Below are 21,361 nucleotides of genomic sequence, written 5' to 3' on the forward strand. Positions count from 1 at the left end.
CCCGTAGGCCCCGCCCCCACCATGTTCCAGGCCTCGACCCCCGTGGCTTTCGGTTCCGGGCCACGCCCCTCGCGGGCCCCGGAGCACGCGCCGGTCGTCACGTGCGCGTCTGCTGGGCGAGCGGAAATGACGCAAGCGCTGTGCGCCGCCAGGATGGCTGAGCCATGGCTGCGGGCACAGGCTACGTGCGTCTGTGGGGCGCTGCGCGATGCTGGGCATTGCGGCGGCCGGTGTTGGCTGTCGCCGGGGGGCGAGTCCCGACTGCGGCTGGAGCGTGGTTGCCCAGAGGCCGGCGGACCTGCGACGCGTGTTCTCCGTGGGCGCTGTGGGGCCGTGGCCCCGCGGCTGCGGGCCAGTGGCGTGGGTTTTGGGAAGCCAACAGCCGCGGTGGCGGCGCCGGTGGCGGCTCATTCTCGGGCGGCGAGGATGCCTCCGAGGGCGGCGCGGAGGATGGTGCCGCGGGCGCGGGGGGTAACGCGGGCGGCGGGGAAAGCCCGGTCATAACGGCACTGACGCCCATGACCATCCCCGACGTCTTCCCGCACTTGCCGCTCATCGCCGTCACCCGCAACCCGGTGTTCCCGCGCTTTATCAAGATTATCGAGGTAATGAGAGACCCTCCCTGGCCTCTGTTTCCCCACCTCTGCAAGCAGCAGTTTGGACCAAGAGGTCACTTAGCATCCTCATTCGTAGAAAGGTTTTCAGACACGAAGTTTCTTCAAGGCAGGAGTTCGAATCATCATCACTAGCTTGGTGAACTTGAGCCAAATTCCTCACACTTTAAGATTCCGTAAGGGGAGTTGAATCCAAAAAGCTAGGACTGTCCACTTTGCGTTCTAATCATAGAAATCCGGCTTTACGAAGGACCAGCACGGTTTTGCGGCTCAGTTAATTTTCTGCAGATCTTGGTAAATGTTTCATAACCCTTTCTTACCCAGGACTGTTCCCCTTCTGGTTATGACCCTCTTTGGGGTCAGGATTTATTCCTTAAGTGTTTCTTGACCTCTTACTATATGCCAGGTTCAGTTCTAGGTGTTAGGGATACAGCAGTTGAACAAATACACAAAGCTCCTGTCTTTGGAGCTAACATTTTAGCAGGATGCGAGAGGCAATAAAGAACATGAGTAAGTAGTGTGTGCTGGAAGGTAGTAAGTACTACAGGGAATAATAGAGCAAGGGATGGATGGCGCGGGAGACTGAGGAGGAAGGTGGGAGAGGAACATTCTCAGAGGTGCAGCTGTGAGGTTTTTTTTCATCACGCAGAGTGCTCTTAACCTGCCACGCTGCAAGCTTCAAGGATATAGCAGCAAACAAGTCAAACGCATTCCCTTTACCTGAGAACTTGCGGTTTTAGTGGAAGAGGCAGGAAGTAAGATCCTTTCAGACTAAGAGCCCTGGCGAGGGGGGGGGGGGGACTAGGATGATGTAATGCAGAGAAAGCACAAGTGCAGGGAGCTCGAGTTTTTAGAGTCGGAAGCACCCAAATGCTTTTCTTCCTCCCTACCCCCTCTATTAAAAAATGATGTGGAAATGAGTCCCTGGAGGAGAAAGGTTATCTGTTCACTAAGCAAGGTCATGCCATGAGTCAGCCTCTGCATTCACCCTCCCGTGTCTCCCCTTCATGCTCCATTTTCTGTGAAATAAATCTCAGGGATCCCTTGAAAAAGAGGACAATACAGAGAGGCAGCAGCCAGCCAGTGGGGAGGGGCAGGGAGGACCCTTCGGCCTCCTCTGGCGCACTGCTGGTTGTGTCCGGGACCCCCTTCCAAGGGCCTTCCTTGATGTTGAACAGTAGTCACTCGCAGCTCCCAGAGCCAGACCCTGTGAGTGGTTCCGCCGCCTCTAGCTTTGTAACCTTGGGCAAGCTGTTCCACTGGACCTCCATTTTCTCATCTGTGAAATGGACTTGCTAATTGTACCTCACTTCTTAGAGCTACTGTAGGAGGTAAGTGAGGTCATGTGTGTAAAGGATTAGCACGCTGCTTGGAGCTCAGTATGTCTCAGTAGTAAGCAGCTACTGTTTTCTCTGGGGACACCTTTGATGTTTCCGAAGCCTGCCCTGGATACCATTTTTCTGTCCCCGACCCCACCTTGACCAATCCTCTCTACCTTCCCAGACCTCTGGGGCTGGGACTGCATGTATGATCCCCACAGCCCTGCAGAATGACAGATGCCCTTTGTCCCCAGTGCCCAAGAAGAGATCTGATTCTTCTAAGAGATTCTGTGTGCCCACCTGGAGGTAGCCAGGAGGGTTCGGCAAGTCACTTTGATTGGCATGAGGCTGGCATGTCATATCACTATTTCTATTGCTGTTACCTTGTAAATAACAAAAAAAAAGGGGGGGGCACTGCCACAGGGAGGGGATAGGTGCTGAGCAGCCAGCTGTTAGTAGAGGAGAAATGGGAACATTTCTGTGGGACGTGATAAACGTTTTTGAACTTGTTAGCAAAGCCACCTTTACTCTCACTTTTGTAATTGGTGCTGTAAGCGGCTACCTTACCCGTAGCTTTTCTCCTTATCAGTAGCCTCTAAGTACAAACAAGTGGCTCTTAATTTTCAGTGGATCATGTACTCTCCTGATGGCTGTCATGGACTTTTGCTCTGGGAAAAATGCATCTATAGTGTCAGGAATTCCTAGATCATAAGAGCCGCCATTAGGGGATGAGTTAAAATACTGGTTCTCAAAGCCAGTGCCTGGACCAGTAGCAGCACCTGGGAGCTTGTTTAGACTTTAGCCATAGGAAACTGCAGGGCTAGAGCCCAGCCATCTATTTTGACATGTCCTTTTCTGCTGATGCATGCTAAAGTTGGTGAGCTGTTAAGTTTGATCAGAATCTGATCTGGCAATTACCTCAAGCTTGAAAGAAATCATTTGAGTCCTAAAGACATCTGTGTACCACCCATTGGTTGTTTCCTAGGAGACATCAACCCTCTACCTGCCATTGAAATGACATCAAGAGAATGTGCTGTGTTCCTGGAGGTGTTGATCAATGAATAGGGTAGAGATGTGATTGTTGGGCTGCATTTGTGGGGGTTTTTTGTTTGTTTTTTAAATATCATTTATGCCTACAGCATTCAGTCTTCCTGGGTGGTCTCCCATCCAAGTACTAACCAGGCCCGACCCTGCTTAGCTTCTGAGATCAGACATCGGGCTTATTCAGGGTGGCATGGCCATACACCATGGACCGTGGCTCACTGCTACACTATGGAACCACGTCTGGTGGGCTGCATTTGAATTACGCACATATTCAGCGTCACCTTTCTGACACTGATGAAATCAGAATGGTTTAGATTTTCAAGCCAAGACATTTTGTCACTGAAACAGCTCTCGGATGTTAAATTAACTTCTGGTGCTGGCCATTTGCTTACTTTGAATTTTTTCTTTAGGAAGTGGTGGAGGGGGCGGTGGGGACCACTGAGGCATGCAGCTGGCCAGCACTGTCCCTCTGCAGTCTCCATACATCTGTCTTTTGTCTGTTTGGGGTTCAGATGTTCTCGGGCCGTGTTAGTTGGTGTTCTGCATCAGAGTCGCATGTCCCCAGAGAATAATAAAGAAACTCCAGAACTGCTGTCAGAACGTCAGCCAGAAAACTTTGCAGTTCACTTGAGATCATTGTCATTCATGCTAGGTTAAAAATAAGAAGTTGGTTGAGCTGCTGAGAAGGAAAGTGCGTCTCGCCCAGCCATATGCCGGCGTCTTTCTAAAGAGAGATGACACGTAAGTGTAATTTTCCCTTCACTCCCTTGCTGAGGTTGCCCTGGAGCGTAGCTCACCACCACTAGTCCTGCTCCACAGAGCAGCGTGAACCTTTGACCCTCGACCCGAAAGAAACCAAGCGAAGCCTGCAGGGTGTTAGGCCAAGAGCCAACATCCCTCGCATTCTGGGCTGTAGTCGGCTTGTGGTGCCGGGCTTCCTGCGCTGTCAAGGTGCGGGGCGGATGTTAACCTGGAGGGCCCTTGGTGTTTAGACGCACTCACCTGCAAGGCCACTTCAGCACAGAGCCAAGCGGGCAGGTGTCAGCTCCAGGTCTGCCCACCTTGACTCTAGGTAGAAATTAGTTCTGCTGCTGAGTTAGGCGTGTCCTGAGCAGGGACTGTGGAGGGTTTAAAACTCTGTGCAGGCTGCTCACGGCCAGCTCAGCCGGAACCCTCAGCCCTGTGCCATTGTCGCTGGCGGCCCTCAGCTGGCAGGCGCTTTACTGGGCTCCGGAGGCCCTGTGGGAGCAAGGACGTCGCTCGGTGTTTAGTCGAGGCCGGAAGGGCCGTTTCTTGTCTCCCTTCCTCCCTCTCAGCCTGGGACGCCCCGTGGGGGTTGGCACCTGTGCCGATGTTCCTTTGCATCCCTCTCCCTCAGCAACGAGTCCGACGTGGTCGAGAGCCTGGACGAGGTCTACCACACGGGGACGTTTGTGCAGATCCACGAGATGCAGGACCTCGGGGACAAGCTGCGCATGATTGTCATGGGACACAGAAGGTACGGGACCCGAGCATGCGGGGCGGGGTGGGAAGAGTAGCCCTGCGTGCGCCCAGGGCCCACCACCCACCCGCTCTTCTCGGTCTGCCCTGCGACCTGGGCACTGCAGGGACCGGGCCAAAGCTGGAGGCAGGGGCTGAGATGTGTCACCGCCGGAACCCTCCTTCCCAGAGTCCCCCCGTTAAAGCGGCAGTGTGGGCGGTCAGTGAGAAGCTGCTGCTTTAATGCACGTTTTTCCAGGAAGCACCACTGAACAGTAACGAGCGGCCTCGCGTCCCGTGTGCAGGTGCTGCCCGTCTCACTCGGGCGTCTTTTCCAAGTGCCGTGTCCGCGTCCTCCGGCAGGCCGCGCTGCAGCGTTATGCTCAGCGCTTTGCAGTTCTTCAGTCAGACACATTTCCTTGTCAGTTTGCGTAAGGTTTGTCTCTGATAAGTGTCTGCTGAAGGGCCACATGCAACGTTTGGAAGCCCAGTTTAAGCTCTTGTACTGTGACGATTAATAAAGAGTTCAGCTTAGGGTCGACACTCGATGGAGACATTCGCCAGCTTTTCAGATGTGTTTGGGGGGCACTGGTCCTCCAGGACGCTTGGCGAGAGCCCTGTGACCACCCACACGAAGCGTCAGACACAAGCCCTTAACGTGCAGTAAAGGTGGAGTAAATGTTCTGAAAAGCTCCTCAGGAGACTCAGTGGCATTTGTTGGCATTTGGCTTTTTCTTGTGTCAGCCAGCAGCACCCCCAGACACAGAGGAAACGGCCATGCTTGTGTGAACAATCCTGGTGCGGTCCTCTGGCCCTGGCCCCCACGCCCCTTCACCTACTCCCCTTCGAGTCTGTTTTAGGCAAGAGACTTCTCTGTGTCCTGGAAGGGTGTGGCCAGAGGGGGCAGGGTATGATGCAGCCAGAATTAATTAAACGTTGGTGGCTTCCTGACTGCCCTGCTAATTATGAGGCACCTTATGGGTAGAGTCCTGCTGACCCAGGCTACTCAGGATTTCCTGAGGCCCAACTTTCTTTTCTCTGTGCACCTTGCCGGTGACAGCCAGGCACCACGCACGCATGCAGGTGGCTGTCGTGCCTGCCCTCTGAAGATGGCACCATTGTTAGCCACCCGTGTGGCAGGAGAGCTGGGAGGTGGAACACGTCATTTAACACCAGGGGCCTAGTGTCCACCCAACACTTGAGCGTGAGCAGGGGGACAGGCGAGGGGACACCTCGGGGAGCAGCCCCGAGTGGGGAGGACACCAGGGGCGTGGGTGTTTTGGGGGAAAGTGAGGATGGACAGGATGGTGGGGTGTCCGTGGCCGGGACCAGGCCTCTGAGGAGGTGCCCGTGACTCAGACGTGGTCCCCGTGAAGCTGCTGCGTGCTGAGCCCGGGGCTGGGGGAGGGGCGGGCAGTGTTCCGGTACCGGGCTCGTGACAGGCCCCAGAGCCGGTCACCCCCGGCTTCTCCATTAGTTCATGTGGGACAGGGAGGCGTTGGCCGCAGGCCAGGGCGGAGGGGCACATCGGGCTGGGGGTTCTGAGAAAGTGGCTCGTCTGCAGTTCCAGGGCCCAGCGGGACCCTTAGTCTTCGGGGGCGGGGGATGGTCGCATGGGCTTCACCTGGGCCCCACGCCCACTCCCTGCTCCAGGATCCACATCAGCAGGCAGCTGGAGGTGGAGCCGGAGGAGGCCGAGGCCGAGAACAAGCAGAAGGCCCGCCGGAAGCCCAAGCGGAGCAGGAAGGAGGCGGAGGAGGAGCCGGGTGCCAGGCGCCAGATGGAGATGGTGGCAGAGCCCAACTCGGGCGCCCCTGGCGAGGTGCTCATGGTGGAGGTTGAGAACGTGGTCCACGAGGACTTCCAGGTCACAGAAGAAGTGAAAGTAAGCGCGTGGGCCCCCTGGCAAGGCTCACAGGTCCCTTTGGAGGCTGCAGCCCACTTTCCTCAAACCCTCAGGAGGACCCGGGATGAGACATCCGTGGTCCTTCGCTGCTCTCGAAGGAGGCAGGGTGTGGACCCAGGCCCAGCCTGCGACCTCTGGGCAGGAACCTCCAGCCGTCCTCCAAGCCCGGGATGCGAGGGAGGGGAGGCAGGGCTCAGTCACCGGGAGCTGTGGCTGTTAGAAATGGCCTTCCAGCCCCCTTAAGCCCCAGACCTTGGCTGCTGGCCGTCCTCGCGGCAGGCCTGCTGTCCTTCCACCTGTTCTGGCACAGGTTCCAGGCCGGGTAACCTGCTTCAGTGGCGGGGACATAGCTGACAGCTTTGGTCTGATTCCGGGGTGCTACGCTGAGGACCCTGGGGACCGCGTCTGAGTTCAGTGGCAGGGAGTACTATGATTGATTAGTGATGTCTGCCTTGGGCACCAGGAGGTGCTTGGCTGCATTTGCCGCTGGCCTGGGCCAGCGGTCACGTCCTCGGCTCCACACAGGGCCCCTGAGAGCAGCGCTGTGGGGAGAACTTCCCTTGGTGGTAGGGTGTGCTGTAATTCTGCACCATCAGCCCCCTGTAGCTGTTAAGCCCTTGACCTATGGCCTGTGTGACTGAGGAACAGAACGTCTAATTTTACGGATTTTAACTCATTTAAATGTGAATAGCTACGGGTGGCTAGTGGCGGCCTGCCTGGAGGGCACAGCTTTAGAGTGTCCTTTGGGAATCTCGTAGTTAGTTGGGGGAAGACAAACACATAGGTGGTGTGACGGAAAGAATCGGGGGACCTCAGGGAGACAACACGCTCATCCTTGGTCACGCGAGTGCCCTGTTCCAGTTTCTTCTACAAAGGTTAACTCGGGCAGTTCAGGGGCAGACCCAATAACAACGAGGAACCGGCGGGTCCAGTGGAAAGCCCTGGCTGTCACGGCCTCTCGCCGCACGTCCCCGTTGCCCTTCTCGGGGTACGCTATGTGGGGAGCCGTGGTTTTCTGGAAGCAGGCAGGGTGCCGGTTTTCATGCCATAAGCTGCCCGGTGCCCCCGCCTGGAGCGTGACCAGCCCTGCTGGCCGGGAGCCGGGGCGAGAAGGGCGGCGGTGCCGTGGTGTTCACAGCAGGGGGACAGACGGAGAGCCCTGGTGACCTGCAGGCAGGTCCCAGACAGAGACGTCACAGCCCGGTGTTCACGGCTGAGGCTGAGAAGGAGTCTCAGTTGAGGGCAGCGGTGAATGGAGTACGAAACCTCCCCCTTTCTCTCCTCAAGGCTCGCTCTGAGGTCAGAGTGGCATCCAGAGACAAGGTCGCTCTTAGCCTTTGCTCACGTGGTCTGAGCCCCTGTGACTGGTGAGCTTGAGTTCTGCTCCTGGGCCTCTGAGGCCGTCCCTTGGCCAGGGCCCGGTGGGAGGGGCTTCACAGGGCCACATGGGTTCCGGTGACCCATGGCGGCCTTCCCACTTGCCAGGCCTTGACCGCCGAGATTGTGAAGACCATCCGGGACATCATCGCCTTGAATCCACTCTACAGGTTGGTCTCCTGTGCCCTCCCCAGCCCAGCATGTGACTGCTCCCCAAGGCCAGGCTGGGCTCCCTCTGTCACCACTGGGCTGGCAGCAATTTCCCAAGGGTGTTCTGGCCAGAAACCTTGAGGGCGGAGCCTCGAGGCGCCTGCAAGTGGAGCCCCTTCCCTCCTAGCGGGGAGGCCCTGGGCAGGAGGTTGGGAAGGGGAGGCGTGCCTGGCCGGGTTCTTTGCCTCCTTCCTACTGACTGAGGGCCTGGATTTGGCTGGAAGCCTTCGTCAGCAGCTGGGGGGAGGGGTCTCGTGAGGGGTCTCAGCGTGGCTGCTGGAGGGGACGAGGCACGAGGACGTTAGTGTCGTGGCCCTGAGGTGGGCGGCCCCGCCGGCCGCGAAGCTGCTGAGGCCCAGGGGTAGAGCTGGCTCTCAGCACTGCTGGGGACAGGGGGACCCAGGTCCGGCGAGGAGGGACGTCTCCGCGCTGCCGTGGTTCCTGCGTCACGTGGCAACGTCCCTCTGTCCCTTCCAGAGAGTCTGTGCTGCAGATGATGCAGGCGGGCCAGAGGGTGGTGGACAACCCCATCTACCTGAGCGACATGGGCGCCGCGCTGACCGGAGCCGAGTCCCACGAGCTTCAGGACGTCCTGGAGGAGACCAGCGTGAGTGTGGCCTGTGCACACGTGCCGGGCCGGCCCCGGCCTGGCCGGCGCGCTCAGCTCTGCCTCAGAGAGGGTTCCGCGTCGGCGCACGCCCTCCCGTGCTCACCCGGCGCGCTCGCCCCTCTCTTCGTCCCTCGTTCTTCTAACGGCTGCGTAGCATTCCATCGAGTGGCGCCCGTCATTCAGTGGGAGTGTGTTTGGGTTGCTGCCAGTCTTTCGCTCTTGTGAACATGAACAACGCCTGTACAGAAATCCTGGTCCACACAGACCTGGGGGAGCTTATCTGTGGGAGGTGTTTCCAGACCTGGGTTTGTTGGGACAGGGTGCCAGCCTCTGGGGTGAGGCGGGGCCTGGCCACCTGCCCGTTTCCTCTGCCCCCAGCAGCAGCCCACAGAGTGCCCGTTCCCCCCACGGATGGTCGCCGACTTCCGACCATCCCCTCACGCCTGCTCTTTCTCGGCAGATTCCCAAGAGGCTGTATAAGGCCCTCTCCCTCCTCAAGAAGGAGTTCGAACTGAGCAAGCTGCAGCAGCGCCTGGGGCGTGAGGTGAGCTGGGCGGCCGAGCCGAGGGGGTGCCTCTGCTCTCGGGGCTGTGAGCCTCGCTGGGTTAAAACTCACAGGTGGCCCCGGTGGCGGAGCCCAGAGAGGGGGTCAGGCATCCACCGTCCTCTGGTGAGGGCGGAGGATTTCTCTCCTTCAGAGTTTTGGGGGGAAATGCTCAACATTGGGAACCACCCTGGGAAAGGCTGTAAGGCTGTTCTTAAGACTCGGCCATTCGAGGCATACCTTCCCAGGCCTGGGCAAACCAGCAGCACCTGGGTGGTCAGCTACTTAAAAGTCATGCTTCTCAGATGTGACTCAATTTTTCAGTGTTTTCACGTTAGGAGAAAGTTTAGCATCACAGTGTTAATTGGAAAAGCTTGTAACACGTGGTTGTTGCCACGAGGAACCCAGCTGCAGACACGGCAGGCGGGGCTGCAGCCAGTCCAGGCGGGCCGCGTCTGTCGGAGGAGCGGGGGCATGCCGGCGCCAGGCCAGGCTTCCCCGTCACAGCGGGATCGAAAGGTGAACCGTTAACTTGTCGCGTGGCCTCCGCGAGGCCCGCGGTGGGGGAGACTGCTTCACGATGTGAGGAGCCGAGGCTGCGCACACCGGTTTCTTCTGAGTTGGGGGCGTGTGCACTCGGGTCTGATGGGAGCCTCTCGACCCTGCAGGTGGAAGAGAAAATCAAGCAGACGCACCGCAAGTACCTCCTGCAGGAGCAGCTGAAGATCATTAAGAAGGAGCTGGGCCTGGAGAAGGAGGACAAGGACGCCATCGAGGAGAAGTTCCGCGAGCGGCTGAAGGAGCTCGTGGTCCCCAAGCACGTCATGGACGTTGTGGACGAGGAGCTGAGCAAGCTGAGCCTGCTGGACAACCACTCCTCCGAGTTCAAGTGAGCGCCTGGGGTGGCCGCGCCGGCCTCTGTGTCACGTCGGCCCTTGGAAGAGCTCGTGACCTGGCAGGGTCTGGGACGCCGGCCGTGGACGCTAGGAGGGCGCAGGTGCTTGACACCTTAAGCCGCACTCGTGTGTCAGTCCCCATGGCGCCCTGTGCGGGACCCGCCTCTGCCGCCCCCGTTTCACAGATGGAGAAGTCAGTCCTCGGAGGAGTCGAGTCCGTGGCCACGGCCTCTGAGCTGGTAGCTAGGGACAGGCATTGGAACCGAGGAACGTCTGGCTGTGAGCCAGCGCTTCCAGCCAGGAGCCCCCAGGGCCATCTCCCCAAGGCTGCCCTCCTCCCCGGGTTCCGTCCCTGGCCTCCCTCTGAGAGTCCGCCGCCGAGAAGTAAGCGCGTCCTGCTAGACGCTTGGCCCTGCCCGGCCGCCATCGTCCCGTGCACGCTGGCTGTGAGGATGACTGCCGGGGTTCGGGCCCGTGGGGTTCTGGCTCTGCCCCAGGTGTCAGACCCCAGGGACCGGGCACTGCTCCTGGGCAGCTTCTCGGGACCCATGCACCAGGCCCCGGGTTCCTGCTGGGCGGGACCCCTGCATGGCTCAGGGTGTCCACGGAGGGCTAGGCTCTTTCAGCAAGGACCCCAGGAGGTACTGGTGACCTCCATCCCAGAGAAGTCCCAGCTTCTCTTCCCCGGGCAGCAAATAAGCTTCTCACACTGCTGTTGCCAATGTCCGTAGCTCATTTCACAGCCTCCTCCCGGGGCCGTCGTGAGGGGTGTCTCCTAGGCCAGGGGCAGCTGCCGACCGAGCGCTCAGCTCCCGCCCAGGGGTCACTCTCCTGGCAGTGCTGACCTGCCTCCTCGGTCCCCCACGTGCCCCGAGTCAGGGCGTCTCACCATTCTGACCCGTCCCCTCCCTGCCCCCTGACCCCGTGCCATTGGGCCCGGAGCAGTTCCCATGCTCGCCGTGTCCCTAGCGTTTGTGTCAGCAGCTGGGCCAGTTCCTGCCACCTGGTCTGTGGTCACAGCCCTCTAGCCAGGGGGCGCTCGGCGCGGTTCAGGCTTCAGGCGCAGCAGGCCCCAGCCTTGTAGGAGTGCAGTGGCGGGAGCTGGGCAGCCGGCCGAGCCCTGTGCACCAGCTCTGGTCTGTCCTGTGACAGCGTCACCCGCAATTACCTGGACTGGCTGACGTCCATCCCTTGGGGCAAGTACAGCGATGAGAACCTGGACCTGGCCCGGGCGCAGGCGGTGCTGGAGGAGGACCACTACGGGATGGAGGACGTCAAGAAGCGCATCCTGGTGAGGCCACCTGCCTCCCTCCCGTGGGCCCTGGGGTCCTGGGCACGAGCCGGCCCGGCCCTCCCCAGGGCGCCATGGCTCCGTGTCCGGGCACTTGGTCAGCGTGTCCAGGGCTGGAGCTGAGAGGTGGGGTCTGTCATGGTCTGGATTTGCTTGTGGGTGGTGGGCGTCTTGGCTCGGATCCCAGGATCAGCCCCATGCTGTGGTGGAGACCAGGAGGAGCCCCCTGGGGAGTTTGGGGGTTTCAGGGTACAGGAAGGGCTTGGCCAGGGCAAGGCTGGTGGAGGGCCCAACCAGGGGGACTGTGTCGGAGCGGCTCAGGGAGGCCAGCCCGCGCACTGCAGGCGGCTCACGGCCTTACAAGGGGTTAAAAGTGGAGCTTGAGGAGCGGGAAAGCAGGGGCCTGGCAGGGCAGCTGGGCCGTGAGCGGCCCGGGGCGTGGGAGGACCAGGCCTTGAGGGTGGGGGCCCGCTGGTGGGCGTCCGCCGTGCGCTTCCGAGCCACTGTGTTCTCCTGGCGCCTCCTTGTCCCCCTGGTACCACTGGTTGTCTTCCTATAGCAAATGGCACATGCAGTCAGCTTTTCCCTCTGGGACAGGCCTCGTCCCTTCTGGCAGCACCCGGAAACCCGGAAGGTGCAAGAAGGTTGCCAGGCTCATGCCAGGCACAGCCCTTGCTCTGCACAGTCGGCAAGTGACTGAGTCTTACGGGAGCCGCCTCTGCCCGCAGGAGTTCATCGCCGTCAGCCAGCTCCGAGGCTCGACCCAGGGCAAGATCCTGTGCTTCTACGGCCCCCCGGGCGTGGGCAAAACCAGCATCGCGCGCTCCATCGCCCGCGCCCTGAACCGCGAGTACTTCCGCTTCAGCGTGGGCGGCATGGCGGATGTGGCCGAGATCAAGGGGCACAGGTAGGCCGGCCTCTCCCCACTGGGCTCGCCCCAGCCTCCTGTCGGGCTTCGTCCCCCCGAGTCCCTTCTGCCCTTGAGTGGTTTTAATGGTGAGTAGCGAACTCCACTCACACCGGAATGAGTAACCGGAAATCCAGGCATTCGTCCGACTTCAGGCCCGGCCGAATCCAGGCGCTCAAACAGCGTGTCAGGGTCCCAGCCTCTTCAGGAGAGCTTGTCTGTGGACAGACTCCGGTAGTCCCAGCTCACGCGCCATCGTCTCCTCCCCCGGCAGTTCTGGGGCAGGCGACTGGGGACCGGGTTAGCGAGGGGCACCACGGTGAGGATAGGACAGCCCACAGCAGTGCGGCCTCGGCACCCGCCTCGGTCCTCCCCGCCCTCACCACCCCCAGGTGGCGGCTGGTGTCTTCTGTGTCCCGAGTCTTGGAACCGCCTGGCCCGTGCCTGGTGCCCTTCCATGGGGCGGTCAGGATGTCGTGACCAGTGCTTCCTGCCACACCAGCCTCTGCCGAGGGTGGGTCTTTGAAATGCTTTGGTGAGATGCAGGTGTAGCAGATACACAAGCGTCTGTTCCTAGTTTGCCAGCATCCGAAGGAGAGGGACGAGGTGGAACGATGAGGTGGCCCTGTCCTAAGCGGGCCTTGGCGTTTCTGCCTTTTGACTGAGAGACGCCGATCTGCACGGACGTACAGCGGGGTTTCCTGGCCTCCCTGGGGCCTGGCCACGTGGCCCTCTACCTGCCCCCAAAGCCTTGGCACACTACAGCATTCAAGGAAAGTTTGAGTCCTTGATGAAAGTTAACATTTCTGGGGTCTTTGAAAACATGGACAGTTCAGCTGTGTGGCAGGCGGGGTGAAAGCCCCCCCAGTTGGGTGCACCGCACAGTACTCCTCTCTGTCTCGAGTCTCCGAGGAGGTGGCCAGGCCGGAAGAGAAAGTCCCAGGTTTTGGCGTGAGCTACAGGACGGGCCAGGAAGGGACAGGGCCTTCCCAGCACTGGGCGCAGGTTCACAGGGTGGCCTGCTCCGAGTATGGCGGGGTGTGGGGAGCTTCCCCGGACAGCTGGGGAGGTTCTTGGCTGAGGACTGGCCTCTGAGCTGGGGCGGCATGAGGATGAAGGTTGGGGAGGGGCATCATGGAAGGCAGAGGCGGCTCCGGTGGCCCCTGAGCCCCATTTGGGGATTCTGCAGGAGCTTTGGGCAAGGACCACTTCCCTGAGTAAGGAAAAGCCTTGGCTGAGTTTCTGAACAAGCGTGGATGGTCTGTGACATGAGGGGTCATCAGGGCTGGAGGCCTTGAAGGACAGGCACCCTGTGCTGACTGGTCTGGGATTCAAAATCAAGGACAAGGATAGGGAACTGACGTCGGTTATGCTGTACCAGCTAAGCCTGCTCTGCCACGGCCGTCCCGGGTCCCTCCCCCCGGGGGTAAAAGCCCCAGTCCTCCCCGCCACCCACATGACCCTGCACAACCCGCCACCCCCGCCCCCACCCCCACACTCTCTGCTCCAGCCACACAGGCCTCACTTCCCCCGAATGCCAGGCATGGGCCCGCCCCAGGACCTTTGCACAGGCTGCTCCCCCTACCCAGAAAACCTCTTTCTCCAAGTATCCACACAGCTTGCCTCCTTACCTCCTTTCCTCGGAGTCTCTCCCTGAGGTGTTTCTCATCTTCGCGTTAAAATACTGCCGCCGCCGAGTGGCGTTTTAGATTCCTCATCCCTGCGTGTTTTTTTTCATGGCACATACATACATCCTTTAAACCTCATTATTTCCTCCTCTACCTGGTCTGTGGTCCGTCTGCCCTGCCGGGCCGTAGCTCGCAAGCACAGAAATCACGTCTGGTTTGCTTCCTGCGAGTGCCAGCGTTCGTAGCCCAGCCGGGACAGAGCAGGTGGCGCGTCAGGACGCGCTCCCGAAGGCGCCTGGCGGGCCCTGCCTCTGTCCCTCCGGGCCCGGCCCGCGGGACGTTTTCGCTGCCAGTGCCTGGCGGGTTCTGGCGTCTCTTGTTTTGTTGGGTTTCACGGTCTAGATGTGAGGTCCGGACTGGGGTGGGGGCGACAGGTCTGAGTGAGACCGGGCTGTGAATCGGTGTCCCCTGCCCTGAGTCCGAGTTGGGGGGAGGGTGTTGGGATGAGCGAGTGCTCTGTGGACCGGCGCGGATGGCAGCCGCCAGCAGTTATCCGGCCTCCACTGTGCCACGTTGCACATTTCCCCGCTGCCTCTCCCGGGCGGCTCGGGAGGGCATGTGGCACGCACTGCGGTCCTGGAGCTCCCAGGCAGCTGGGCCTGGGGTGTGGTGTGGCCGCCTCTGGCCAACGAGGCTCCGACCGCCCCGCTGGGCCTTCCCCCAGGCGGACGTACGTGGGCGCCATGCCGGGGAAGATCATCCAGTGCCTGAAGAAGACCAAGACGGAGAACCCCCTGATCCTGATAGATGAGGTGTGTGCGGGGCCGGGCGGCGGCGGGCCAGGCTGGGCTTCTCCAGGGTCAGACATGGGCCCCTGGGCCCTCCCAGCACAGAGCTCCTGGCAGCCCTGACCCGGCAGAGTCTGTGTTCCAGACGAGGCCCAGGGCCCCTGCAGTTTCCACGGTCCTTGAGTCACCCTGGGTGGCCTCGCTACAGCAAGGCCATCTCATGACACTGGCCCCCTCCTGTCCTGGAGGACCTCATGTCCGCCATATCCACGCTCAGGGCTTCCCCAGCTCTGGCCGCAGGGGCTGGCAGGTCCGGGCCCCCCTGACACCCTCGCCTGAGCGGTGAGCAGCACCACCCACCTTCTGCCCTTCCAGGTGGACAAGATTGGCCGGGGTTACCAGGGGGACCCCTCGTCGGCGCTGCTCGAGCTGCTGGACCCCGAGCAGAACGCCAACTTCCTGGACCATTACCTGGACGTGCCCGTGGACTTGTCCAAGGTGTGCACTCTGCCCGGGGGCTGGCCTGGCGGGAGAAGACGGGGCGGCCATTCCTCCAGGACCTCACCGCTGCCTCCCCCAGGTGCTGTTCATCTGCACGGCCAACGTCACCGAGACCATCCCGGAGCCACTCAGGGACCGCATGGAGATGATCAACGTGTCGGGCTACGTGGCCCAGGAGAAGCTTGCCATTGCAGAGGTGAGGCCAGGGGCCCCTGGCTGTCCCAGCCCTGGGGAGGGGGCCCCCCTCTGTGGCTTAGGCTCAAGGAACATCCGAGCACCCACTAAGTGCCGGGCACTTACCCAGAGCTGGGGTCCAGCCCACGGTGACGCTGCTGTCAGAGTTCTCGTTCCGGGAGGGGAAACGAGCAGGGGACCCGCCGTGTGGTGCATGTGACGTGTCACCAAGAGGAACAGCCGGGGCCCGTTGTAAACTGCGTGGCGTCGCACCTCTGACACCCAGCGTGAGGCCTCTCCCTACACCAGCCAGGTCTCCGGCAGGTTCGCTTAGGCTGTGACACGTCCCGGGGTTGGTGGCCGACCTCACGAGTTCGGGGCTCATCCCACAGAACTCCCCAACGTGAGACGCCACTCAGAAGTCCCATGCCGCTCTCACCCTGGCCAACTGGTTGTGAGTCAGGGTCCCCGCCGCCCCCTTGGGTTTGACAGTTCACGAGAACGGCCTATGGAGCTTGGGAAAGCAGCGTACTTCCTGTCACTGGTTTATCATAAAGGACACAACTTGGGAACAACCCAGAGACACACAGGGTGGGCACAGGGATGGGGTGCTCCGGGGAGGCATGTATTTCCGACCTGGTGTTTCCTTTCCGGGAAGGGGGTGAGGGCGTTCCTCCCCCTTGAGCCCTTTACAGGCTGAGATGGGCGCTGGGTTCCAGCGCCCTCGGGCCCTGAGGGCAGGAGGGAGAGGGGAGCTCGTGGCCAGGATCCCCCTCATCCTCCATCCACGGCCAGAGACCCAACTGGGTGGAGGAGGGGCTAACCCGGGGGTCAGTGGGGGGCTTCCTCAGACCCCGAAAGGGATGACAGGAGGGGCACGAGGACTCCTGGGGGCTCCTGGGCCACCCCCGGCGTCAGCTCTTTCCCCCACTCGGTGCTCAGGACCACCTGTGCAGTGACTGCTGCAAGGCAGAGGTCGTGCTGGGCTGTGGCGACCATGAGGCCTTTGACTGCTGTCTGCCCAGGGCAGAAGCCACGTACCCTGACTCTCAGGCCCTCAGTCTGTGTGTGGGTGAGACCTGAGACCAGGAGGCCTTCCTGGAAGAGGTGGCATCGAAGATGTCATCCGGAAGAAGGGCAGGACTCCGGGCAGAAGTGGCAGGCTGGGCATCTGCAGGCAATGGGCTCATTGTTGAGGGTCCTGACACCCCTGGGTTCTGCCTAGACTCTGCCACTCTCCCTCCTGGCCTTGCTGGTTGCTCACCCTTCAAGTGACTTAGGTGTGGTCTCCTGGAGCAGCCTGCCCTGACACCCTGTGACATCAGATGACCCCAACCGCCCTGGGGCCACCGCAGGACCCTAGCACAGGGATCTCTGGCTTTGTGGTGGGCAGGGGCCACGTTGTGTTATGTTGGAGCCTGAGGCCCGGGGTGCCCCAGGGGGTCCTGACGGTGTGCTCTTCCGGCCAGCGGTACCTGGTGCCTCAGGCCCGTGCCCTGTGTGGCCTGGACGAGAGCAAGGCCAGGCTGTCGTCCGACGTGCTCACCGTCCTCATCAAGCAGTACTGCCGAGAGAGCGGCGTGCGCAACCTGCAGAAGCAGGTGGAGAAGGTGAGCCTGCAGTGGCCACGTGGCCGCACCGGGAGGTCCCCGGGGCTCAGACGCATGGAGCCAGGGGCTAGGAAGACTGTTTGATGGGGACAGTGTCAGTTTGGGAAGGTGAGAACGTTCTGGAGATGGATGGGGGGACGGCTGCACCTCAGTGTGGACGTGCTGAGCACCGCCGAACCACACACTCAGTCACGAGGGCACGTGGCGTACGTGCCGTGCATTTTACATTATCTAAACGAAGCTACAGGGGGAGGTGGCGAGTGGGGGCCTGTGGCCGGACTGCCCCTCACGCCGTGCCTGCCTCAGGTCCTACGGAAGTCCGCCTACAAGATTGTCAGCGGCGAGGCCGAGTCGGTGGAGGTGACACCCGAGAACCTGCAGGACTTTGTGGGGAAGCCGGTGTTCACTGTGGAGCGCATGTACGACGTGACCCCGCCCGGCGTGGTCATGGGGCTGGCCTGGACGGCCCTGGGTGAGTCCGCTCGCCCCTCCTCTGTGCCCCGGGGCGGGGGGGGGGGGTCACACGCGGCGTTCCCTGCTCACTGCTCTGCACGCCTCCCTGGCTGGCTGGTGAGTGAGGCCAAGGGAACTGGGCTGTGGGAGGAAAGGCGTGACCCTGAGGTGGCAGGAGCTCTCCAGCTCTACCTGGGTGATGCTTTCACAGGTTTGCCCATGGGAGGGGCCCTCATCAGCAGGGGGCGTCTCCCGTGTCCCGGCGACCTTTTAGAGCCAGGGGCTGTCCTGTCAGCGGCTGGCAGGGGTTGGGTGTGGTTTCATGGGGTATGTTGAGGAAGGAGGCTCTGGATGCCAGGTGCTTATTTGGGCTGTAAAGCCACCAAGCTAAAATGTTGTCTGGCGCTGGCAGGCTGTGTGGAGGTGCAGGACACACAGCCAGTGCGCCATGGCCGTGGGGGTGGCGTGGGCGCTCTGACACGTGAAGGGTGAGGGGTTACTGGGCCGGGAAGAGCTGGGGAAGGAAATGTTGCAGACAGGGACACATCCCTCGGGCGGCCCAGCAGTGGCTGTCCTCGGGATCCACACTGTCCCAGCGCTCATGGTCTCTGCGCACTGGCCTCCAGGAGGCTCCACGCTGTTCGTCGAGACATCTCCAAGACGGCCACAAGAGAAGGACAGCCATGGGGACAAGGACGGGAGCCTGGAGGTGACAGGCCAGCTGGGGGACGTGATGAAGGAGAGCGCCCGCATCGCCTACACCTTCGCCAGGGCCTTCCTGATGCAGCACGACCCCAGCAACCAGTACCTGGTGGCGTCGCACCTTCACCTGCACGTGCCCGAGGTGAGGCCCGCCTGGGCCCTGGCAGCTCCGGGACCACCTACCAGTCTGGTCTGCCTGCCACCCACCTGCCCCTTCCTTCCAGGGCGCCACCCCCAAGGACGGCCCGAGCGCCGGCTGCACCATCGTCACAGCCCTGCTCTCGCTGGCCATGGACCGGCCTGTGCGGCACAACCTGGCCATGACAGGCGAGGTCTCCCTCACCGGCAAGATCCTGCCAGTGGGCGGCATCAAGGAGAAGACCATCGCGGTGAGTCCTGAGCCCTGTCCTGCCACACTGTGGGACAGATGCGTCACCGTTCACACAAAGGGTGATGGCTGGAGTCCGTGTTGAGCCAACTGTCCCAGCTGCCCCTTCCATCATGGGTCTCAACCTTTTCAAGACTTTGTAGAATATTCCAGATCTTGCCATATAAAGAGCCTGCATTTGAGTTCGTGTCCCCATCACCCGTCTGCCTGGTACTGAGACGCATGGGTGCAGGGGAGGCTGGCCTCACAGGGTGCTGTGCCTGCAGCTCCAGCTCCCAGCCTGCAGGGGCTCAGTCTGACAGGAGTCCTGTGACAGGAACAGTCTCAAGGGTGCGTGCAAAGCTCAGCAGGTCACCACCTGCCATGTCCCTTGAGCAGCACAGGGTGACAAGTGGGAACCACTGTCCACCAGAGAGGAGTCAGTCAGGCTGAAGGGCAGTGCAGAGGCTTGGGGGAAGCTGGGCTGCATGGGGACAGGGGTGTCACCCTGAGGGCAGAGAGGCAGGGCTGGACTCCACGCCCTTTGGCTGCTGCACAACTGAGCAGGGTGCCAGTAAAATTGAAAAACTAAATTGGTAGCTACGTTGTTTAAATGTCACGTTTTCCCAGCTCCCACTGCACCCTCTAAGGGTGAAGCAGGAGGTGCTGTGATTATCTATCCGCGCGGGGATGGGGGCTGAGGGAGGACGCCAGCGCTGCGTTCCTGGGTCTCCGCGCCATCTGTGACAAGGGCCACTGTGAGCAGGTCCCCCAGCAAGCCCTCTCCCTCCTGACCTGTGGTCCTGCCTCTCAGGCCAAGCGTGCCGGAGTGACGTGCATCATCCTGCCTGCCGAGAACAAAAAGGACTTCTACGACCTGGCTGCCTTCATTACCGAGGGCCTGGAGGTCCACTTCGTGGAGCACTACCGCGAGATCTTTGACATCGCCTTTCCTGAGGAGCAGGCGCAGGCCCTGGCTGTGGAGCGGTGATGCTGGTCCACAGGCCCGGCCTTGGGCAGCTGAGCTGCCACAAGGCTTAGCACCGAAAAACCTCAATCATGGCTTAATCATGGAGTCTGGCGCATATGAACTGTTTATTATGATTAAATACCATTTCCAGTACCGCCTGTTGCTTCCTTCTGTGTCCTCCCCCCAAGAGCCCCATGAAGGGCCAGATGGGACCTCCCCCCAGTGCCAGCATAAGCACAGGAGCCCGGTTCTGAACAGGCTTCACGGCAGGAGGCACAAGGGTCAGTCTTTCTTGGCTGCCGCTTTCCTCATGGCCGCAAGGACGTTGCTCAGTTCCTCCCGCTTCCTCTTGGCACGGATGTGTGTCCCCACCTGCCAGGCAAAGAGGCCCATCAGCCTGGGCCCCAGTCCCACCCCTGTCCCACCGCCGACAGACCACCTACCCTTTTTTTGATGAACTTGAGGGCTCGCTTGTCCTTGGAGACCTTGAGCAGCTCCATGGCCCGCCGCTCGTAGGGGGCAAAGCCGCACACCTCCCGAATCATGTCCCGCACGAACTTCGTGTGCTTGGTGAGGCGCTGGGGGGGGGGGGGGGAGGAGAGACCGTCAGGAGGAGGCGCTCCCAGGTCAGACCTTTTCAGGTCACATCTGGGCCTCCAGCTGCAGCACTTGACTGCAGTGAATGAAGCCCCCAGTGTCACCAACATGGCACATCACGCCTGGCAATGCACAGGCTGTTCCCTGGGCCCGGACACAGGCAGCCACCGTACAGTCAGGTCAACTTAATGAAGTGTGGACGAAAAAGGGTGCTGTGACAAACCAAATTCCTCACTGGGGGGGATCACGGTACCTGAGCACACCCCAGGCCTGACCTCGGTACTGAAGGGACTTAAACCTGCCCCGTCCACTGTCCTGTGTGCCTAGTAAACACCTCTGAAAAGCCAGAGAGTACAGAATCTTAACTACCTTGCAATCCAATCCCGACCTTACTTTCTTCCTTAAATTCTCTCCATTTCAAAGGCATAAAAATAACTACAAAACTGTTCACCTCCAGAAACACTTGAGATCTGGACAATTGGCTCAAGTAAACTCCTGTAAAAACTCCCTACAGGTTTGGGCGTTTCCGACCTAGACAGGAGCCCATACACCCAGGCCAGCCTGAAATCCATCTGACAATCAGCTTTCCCCTCCACGTTCCTGCTATACTGGGCAAACTGCTCATACGTCAAACTCGCTCCACCTGCCCCAGTTTCAAACATCCCACCGGCAACAGGGTCCAGGTGCGCGGCCCACGGAGGGGCACTGCCGCGGCCGGCCCGACGACTCCTACTCGGGCCCCGCAGGGCTCCCCACCGCCCTCGGGACTCGACACCCCGACTGAGCTCCACCCCGCTCGCTGTAGCTTGGAGGCCGTGCCCTGGCCGGAAGGCACATCCCACCTCCCTCCAAGAAGCCTCGGGGCGCGCGCCCCTGCCTTACCCCGCGGCGGCGGCTATGCCTCGGCTTGCTCACGTTCTTGGTCACCTTGTGACCCTTGTTGAGGCCCACGGCCATTGGGTAGCGCAGAGCCATGGCTGCAAACGAGAGTGGGAGAGGGGTTGGAGTTGAGTTTCAGTTCGGCCGGAACCCCGTGCCTGGCTCCTTCGGGGTCATTTGCTGCATCCAGTCAGCCCCCTGAGCCCCACTGGGACCCCGGAGTCCGGATGGCAAAGGATCCCACCTAACCACGGTCCAACTAACCTACTGTTCCTCAATGGCTGCCGCGGCGGAAGGGCCGACCCCGCGCGGAACTCTGGGATATCTCCTTCACGCGGGACCCGCGGGCCAGAGAGGCAGAAAGGCCGCGCGCGCCCCCTGGCGGCTGGAGGCTTCCCTGCGGTCTCTCAGCAACAGCTTTTACTCCCGCGGGCCCTAGGGCGGGGTCCGACTTCGTGGGCGTGCCTGCGGCTGTGGTGCCGCCCATCGCCGGTG

General features: G+C 61.0%; 2 protein-coding genes across 3 annotated transcripts; one reads left to right on the plus strand and one right to left on the minus strand.

Annotated features, from left to right (window-relative positions):
* Nucleotides 1–164: 164 nt before the first annotated feature.
* Nucleotides 165–19,543, plus strand: LONP1 (lon peptidase 1, mitochondrial). The gene is made up of 18 exons (XM_016144957.2): nt 165–605; nt 3,630–3,718; nt 4,356–4,475; nt 6,110–6,341; nt 7,848–7,909; nt 8,427–8,556; nt 9,020–9,103; nt 9,772–9,992; nt 11,152–11,290; nt 12,019–12,197; nt 14,550–14,637; nt 14,989–15,111; nt 15,194–15,310; nt 16,758–16,898; nt 17,205–17,370; nt 17,978–18,195; nt 18,278–18,442; nt 19,235–19,543. The coding sequence occupies exons 1-18, from the start codon at nt 165–167 to the stop codon at nt 19,409–19,411; spliced, it is 2,892 nt and encodes a 963-aa protein (XP_016000443.1). The 3' UTR covers nt 19,412–19,543.
* Nucleotides 19,497–21,208, minus strand: RPL36 (ribosomal protein L36). Of its 2 annotated transcripts, XM_016144970.2 has the most exons (4): nt 21,131–21,208; nt 20,870–20,964; nt 19,834–19,968; nt 19,497–19,762 (listed from the first exon to the last, which is right to left on the minus strand). In XM_016144970.2, exons 2-4 carry the CDS (start codon nt 20,960–20,962, stop codon nt 19,673–19,675), a joined length of 318 nt encoding a protein of 105 aa, XP_016000456.1. In that variant the 5' UTR covers nt 20,963–20,964; nt 21,131–21,208; the 3' UTR covers nt 19,497–19,672. The 2 variants fall into 2 exon arrangements, with proteins under 2 accessions (XP_016000456.1, XP_036089937.1); XM_036234044.1 differs by lacking the exon at nt 21,131–21,208 and having other exon boundaries at nt 20,870–21,110.
* Nucleotides 21,209–21,361: the final 153 nt, after the last annotated feature.

This window comes from Rousettus aegyptiacus, unplaced genomic scaffold (genome assembly GCF_014176215.1).
Source record: "Rousettus aegyptiacus isolate mRouAeg1 unplaced genomic scaffold, mRouAeg1.p scaffold_m13_p_16, whole genome shotgun sequence".
Classification (NCBI taxonomy): Eukaryota; Metazoa; Chordata; class Mammalia; order Chiroptera; family Pteropodidae; genus Rousettus; species Rousettus aegyptiacus.

Bases quoted from the DNA above. Each gene is read 5' to 3' on its own strand.
- LONP1 (XM_016144957.2), top strand. From the start codon at position 165: ATGGCTGCGGGCACAGGCTACGTGCGTCTGTGGGGCGCTGCGCGATGC. The intron at 8,557-9,019 runs GTGAGTGTGGCC...CTTTCTCGGCAG, and splicing joins ACGTCCTGGAGGAGACCAGC to ATTCCCAAGAGGCTGTATAA. The intron at 15,311-16,757 runs GTGAGGCCAGGG...TCTTCCGGCCAG, and splicing joins AGAAGCTTGCCATTGCAGAG to CGGTACCTGGTGCCTCAGGC.
- RPL36 (XM_016144970.2), bottom strand. From the start codon at position 20,962: ATGGCTCTGCGCTACCCAATGGCCGTGGGCCTCAACAAGGGTCACAAG. The intron at 19,969-20,869 runs GTAAGGCAGGGG...CCCCCCCCCCAG, and splicing joins GGCATAGCCGCCGCCGCGGG to CGCCTCACCAAGCACACGAA. The intron at 19,763-19,833 runs GTAGGTGGTCTG...TTTGCCTGGCAG, and splicing joins TCAAGTTCATCAAAAAAAGG to GTGGGGACACACATCCGTGC.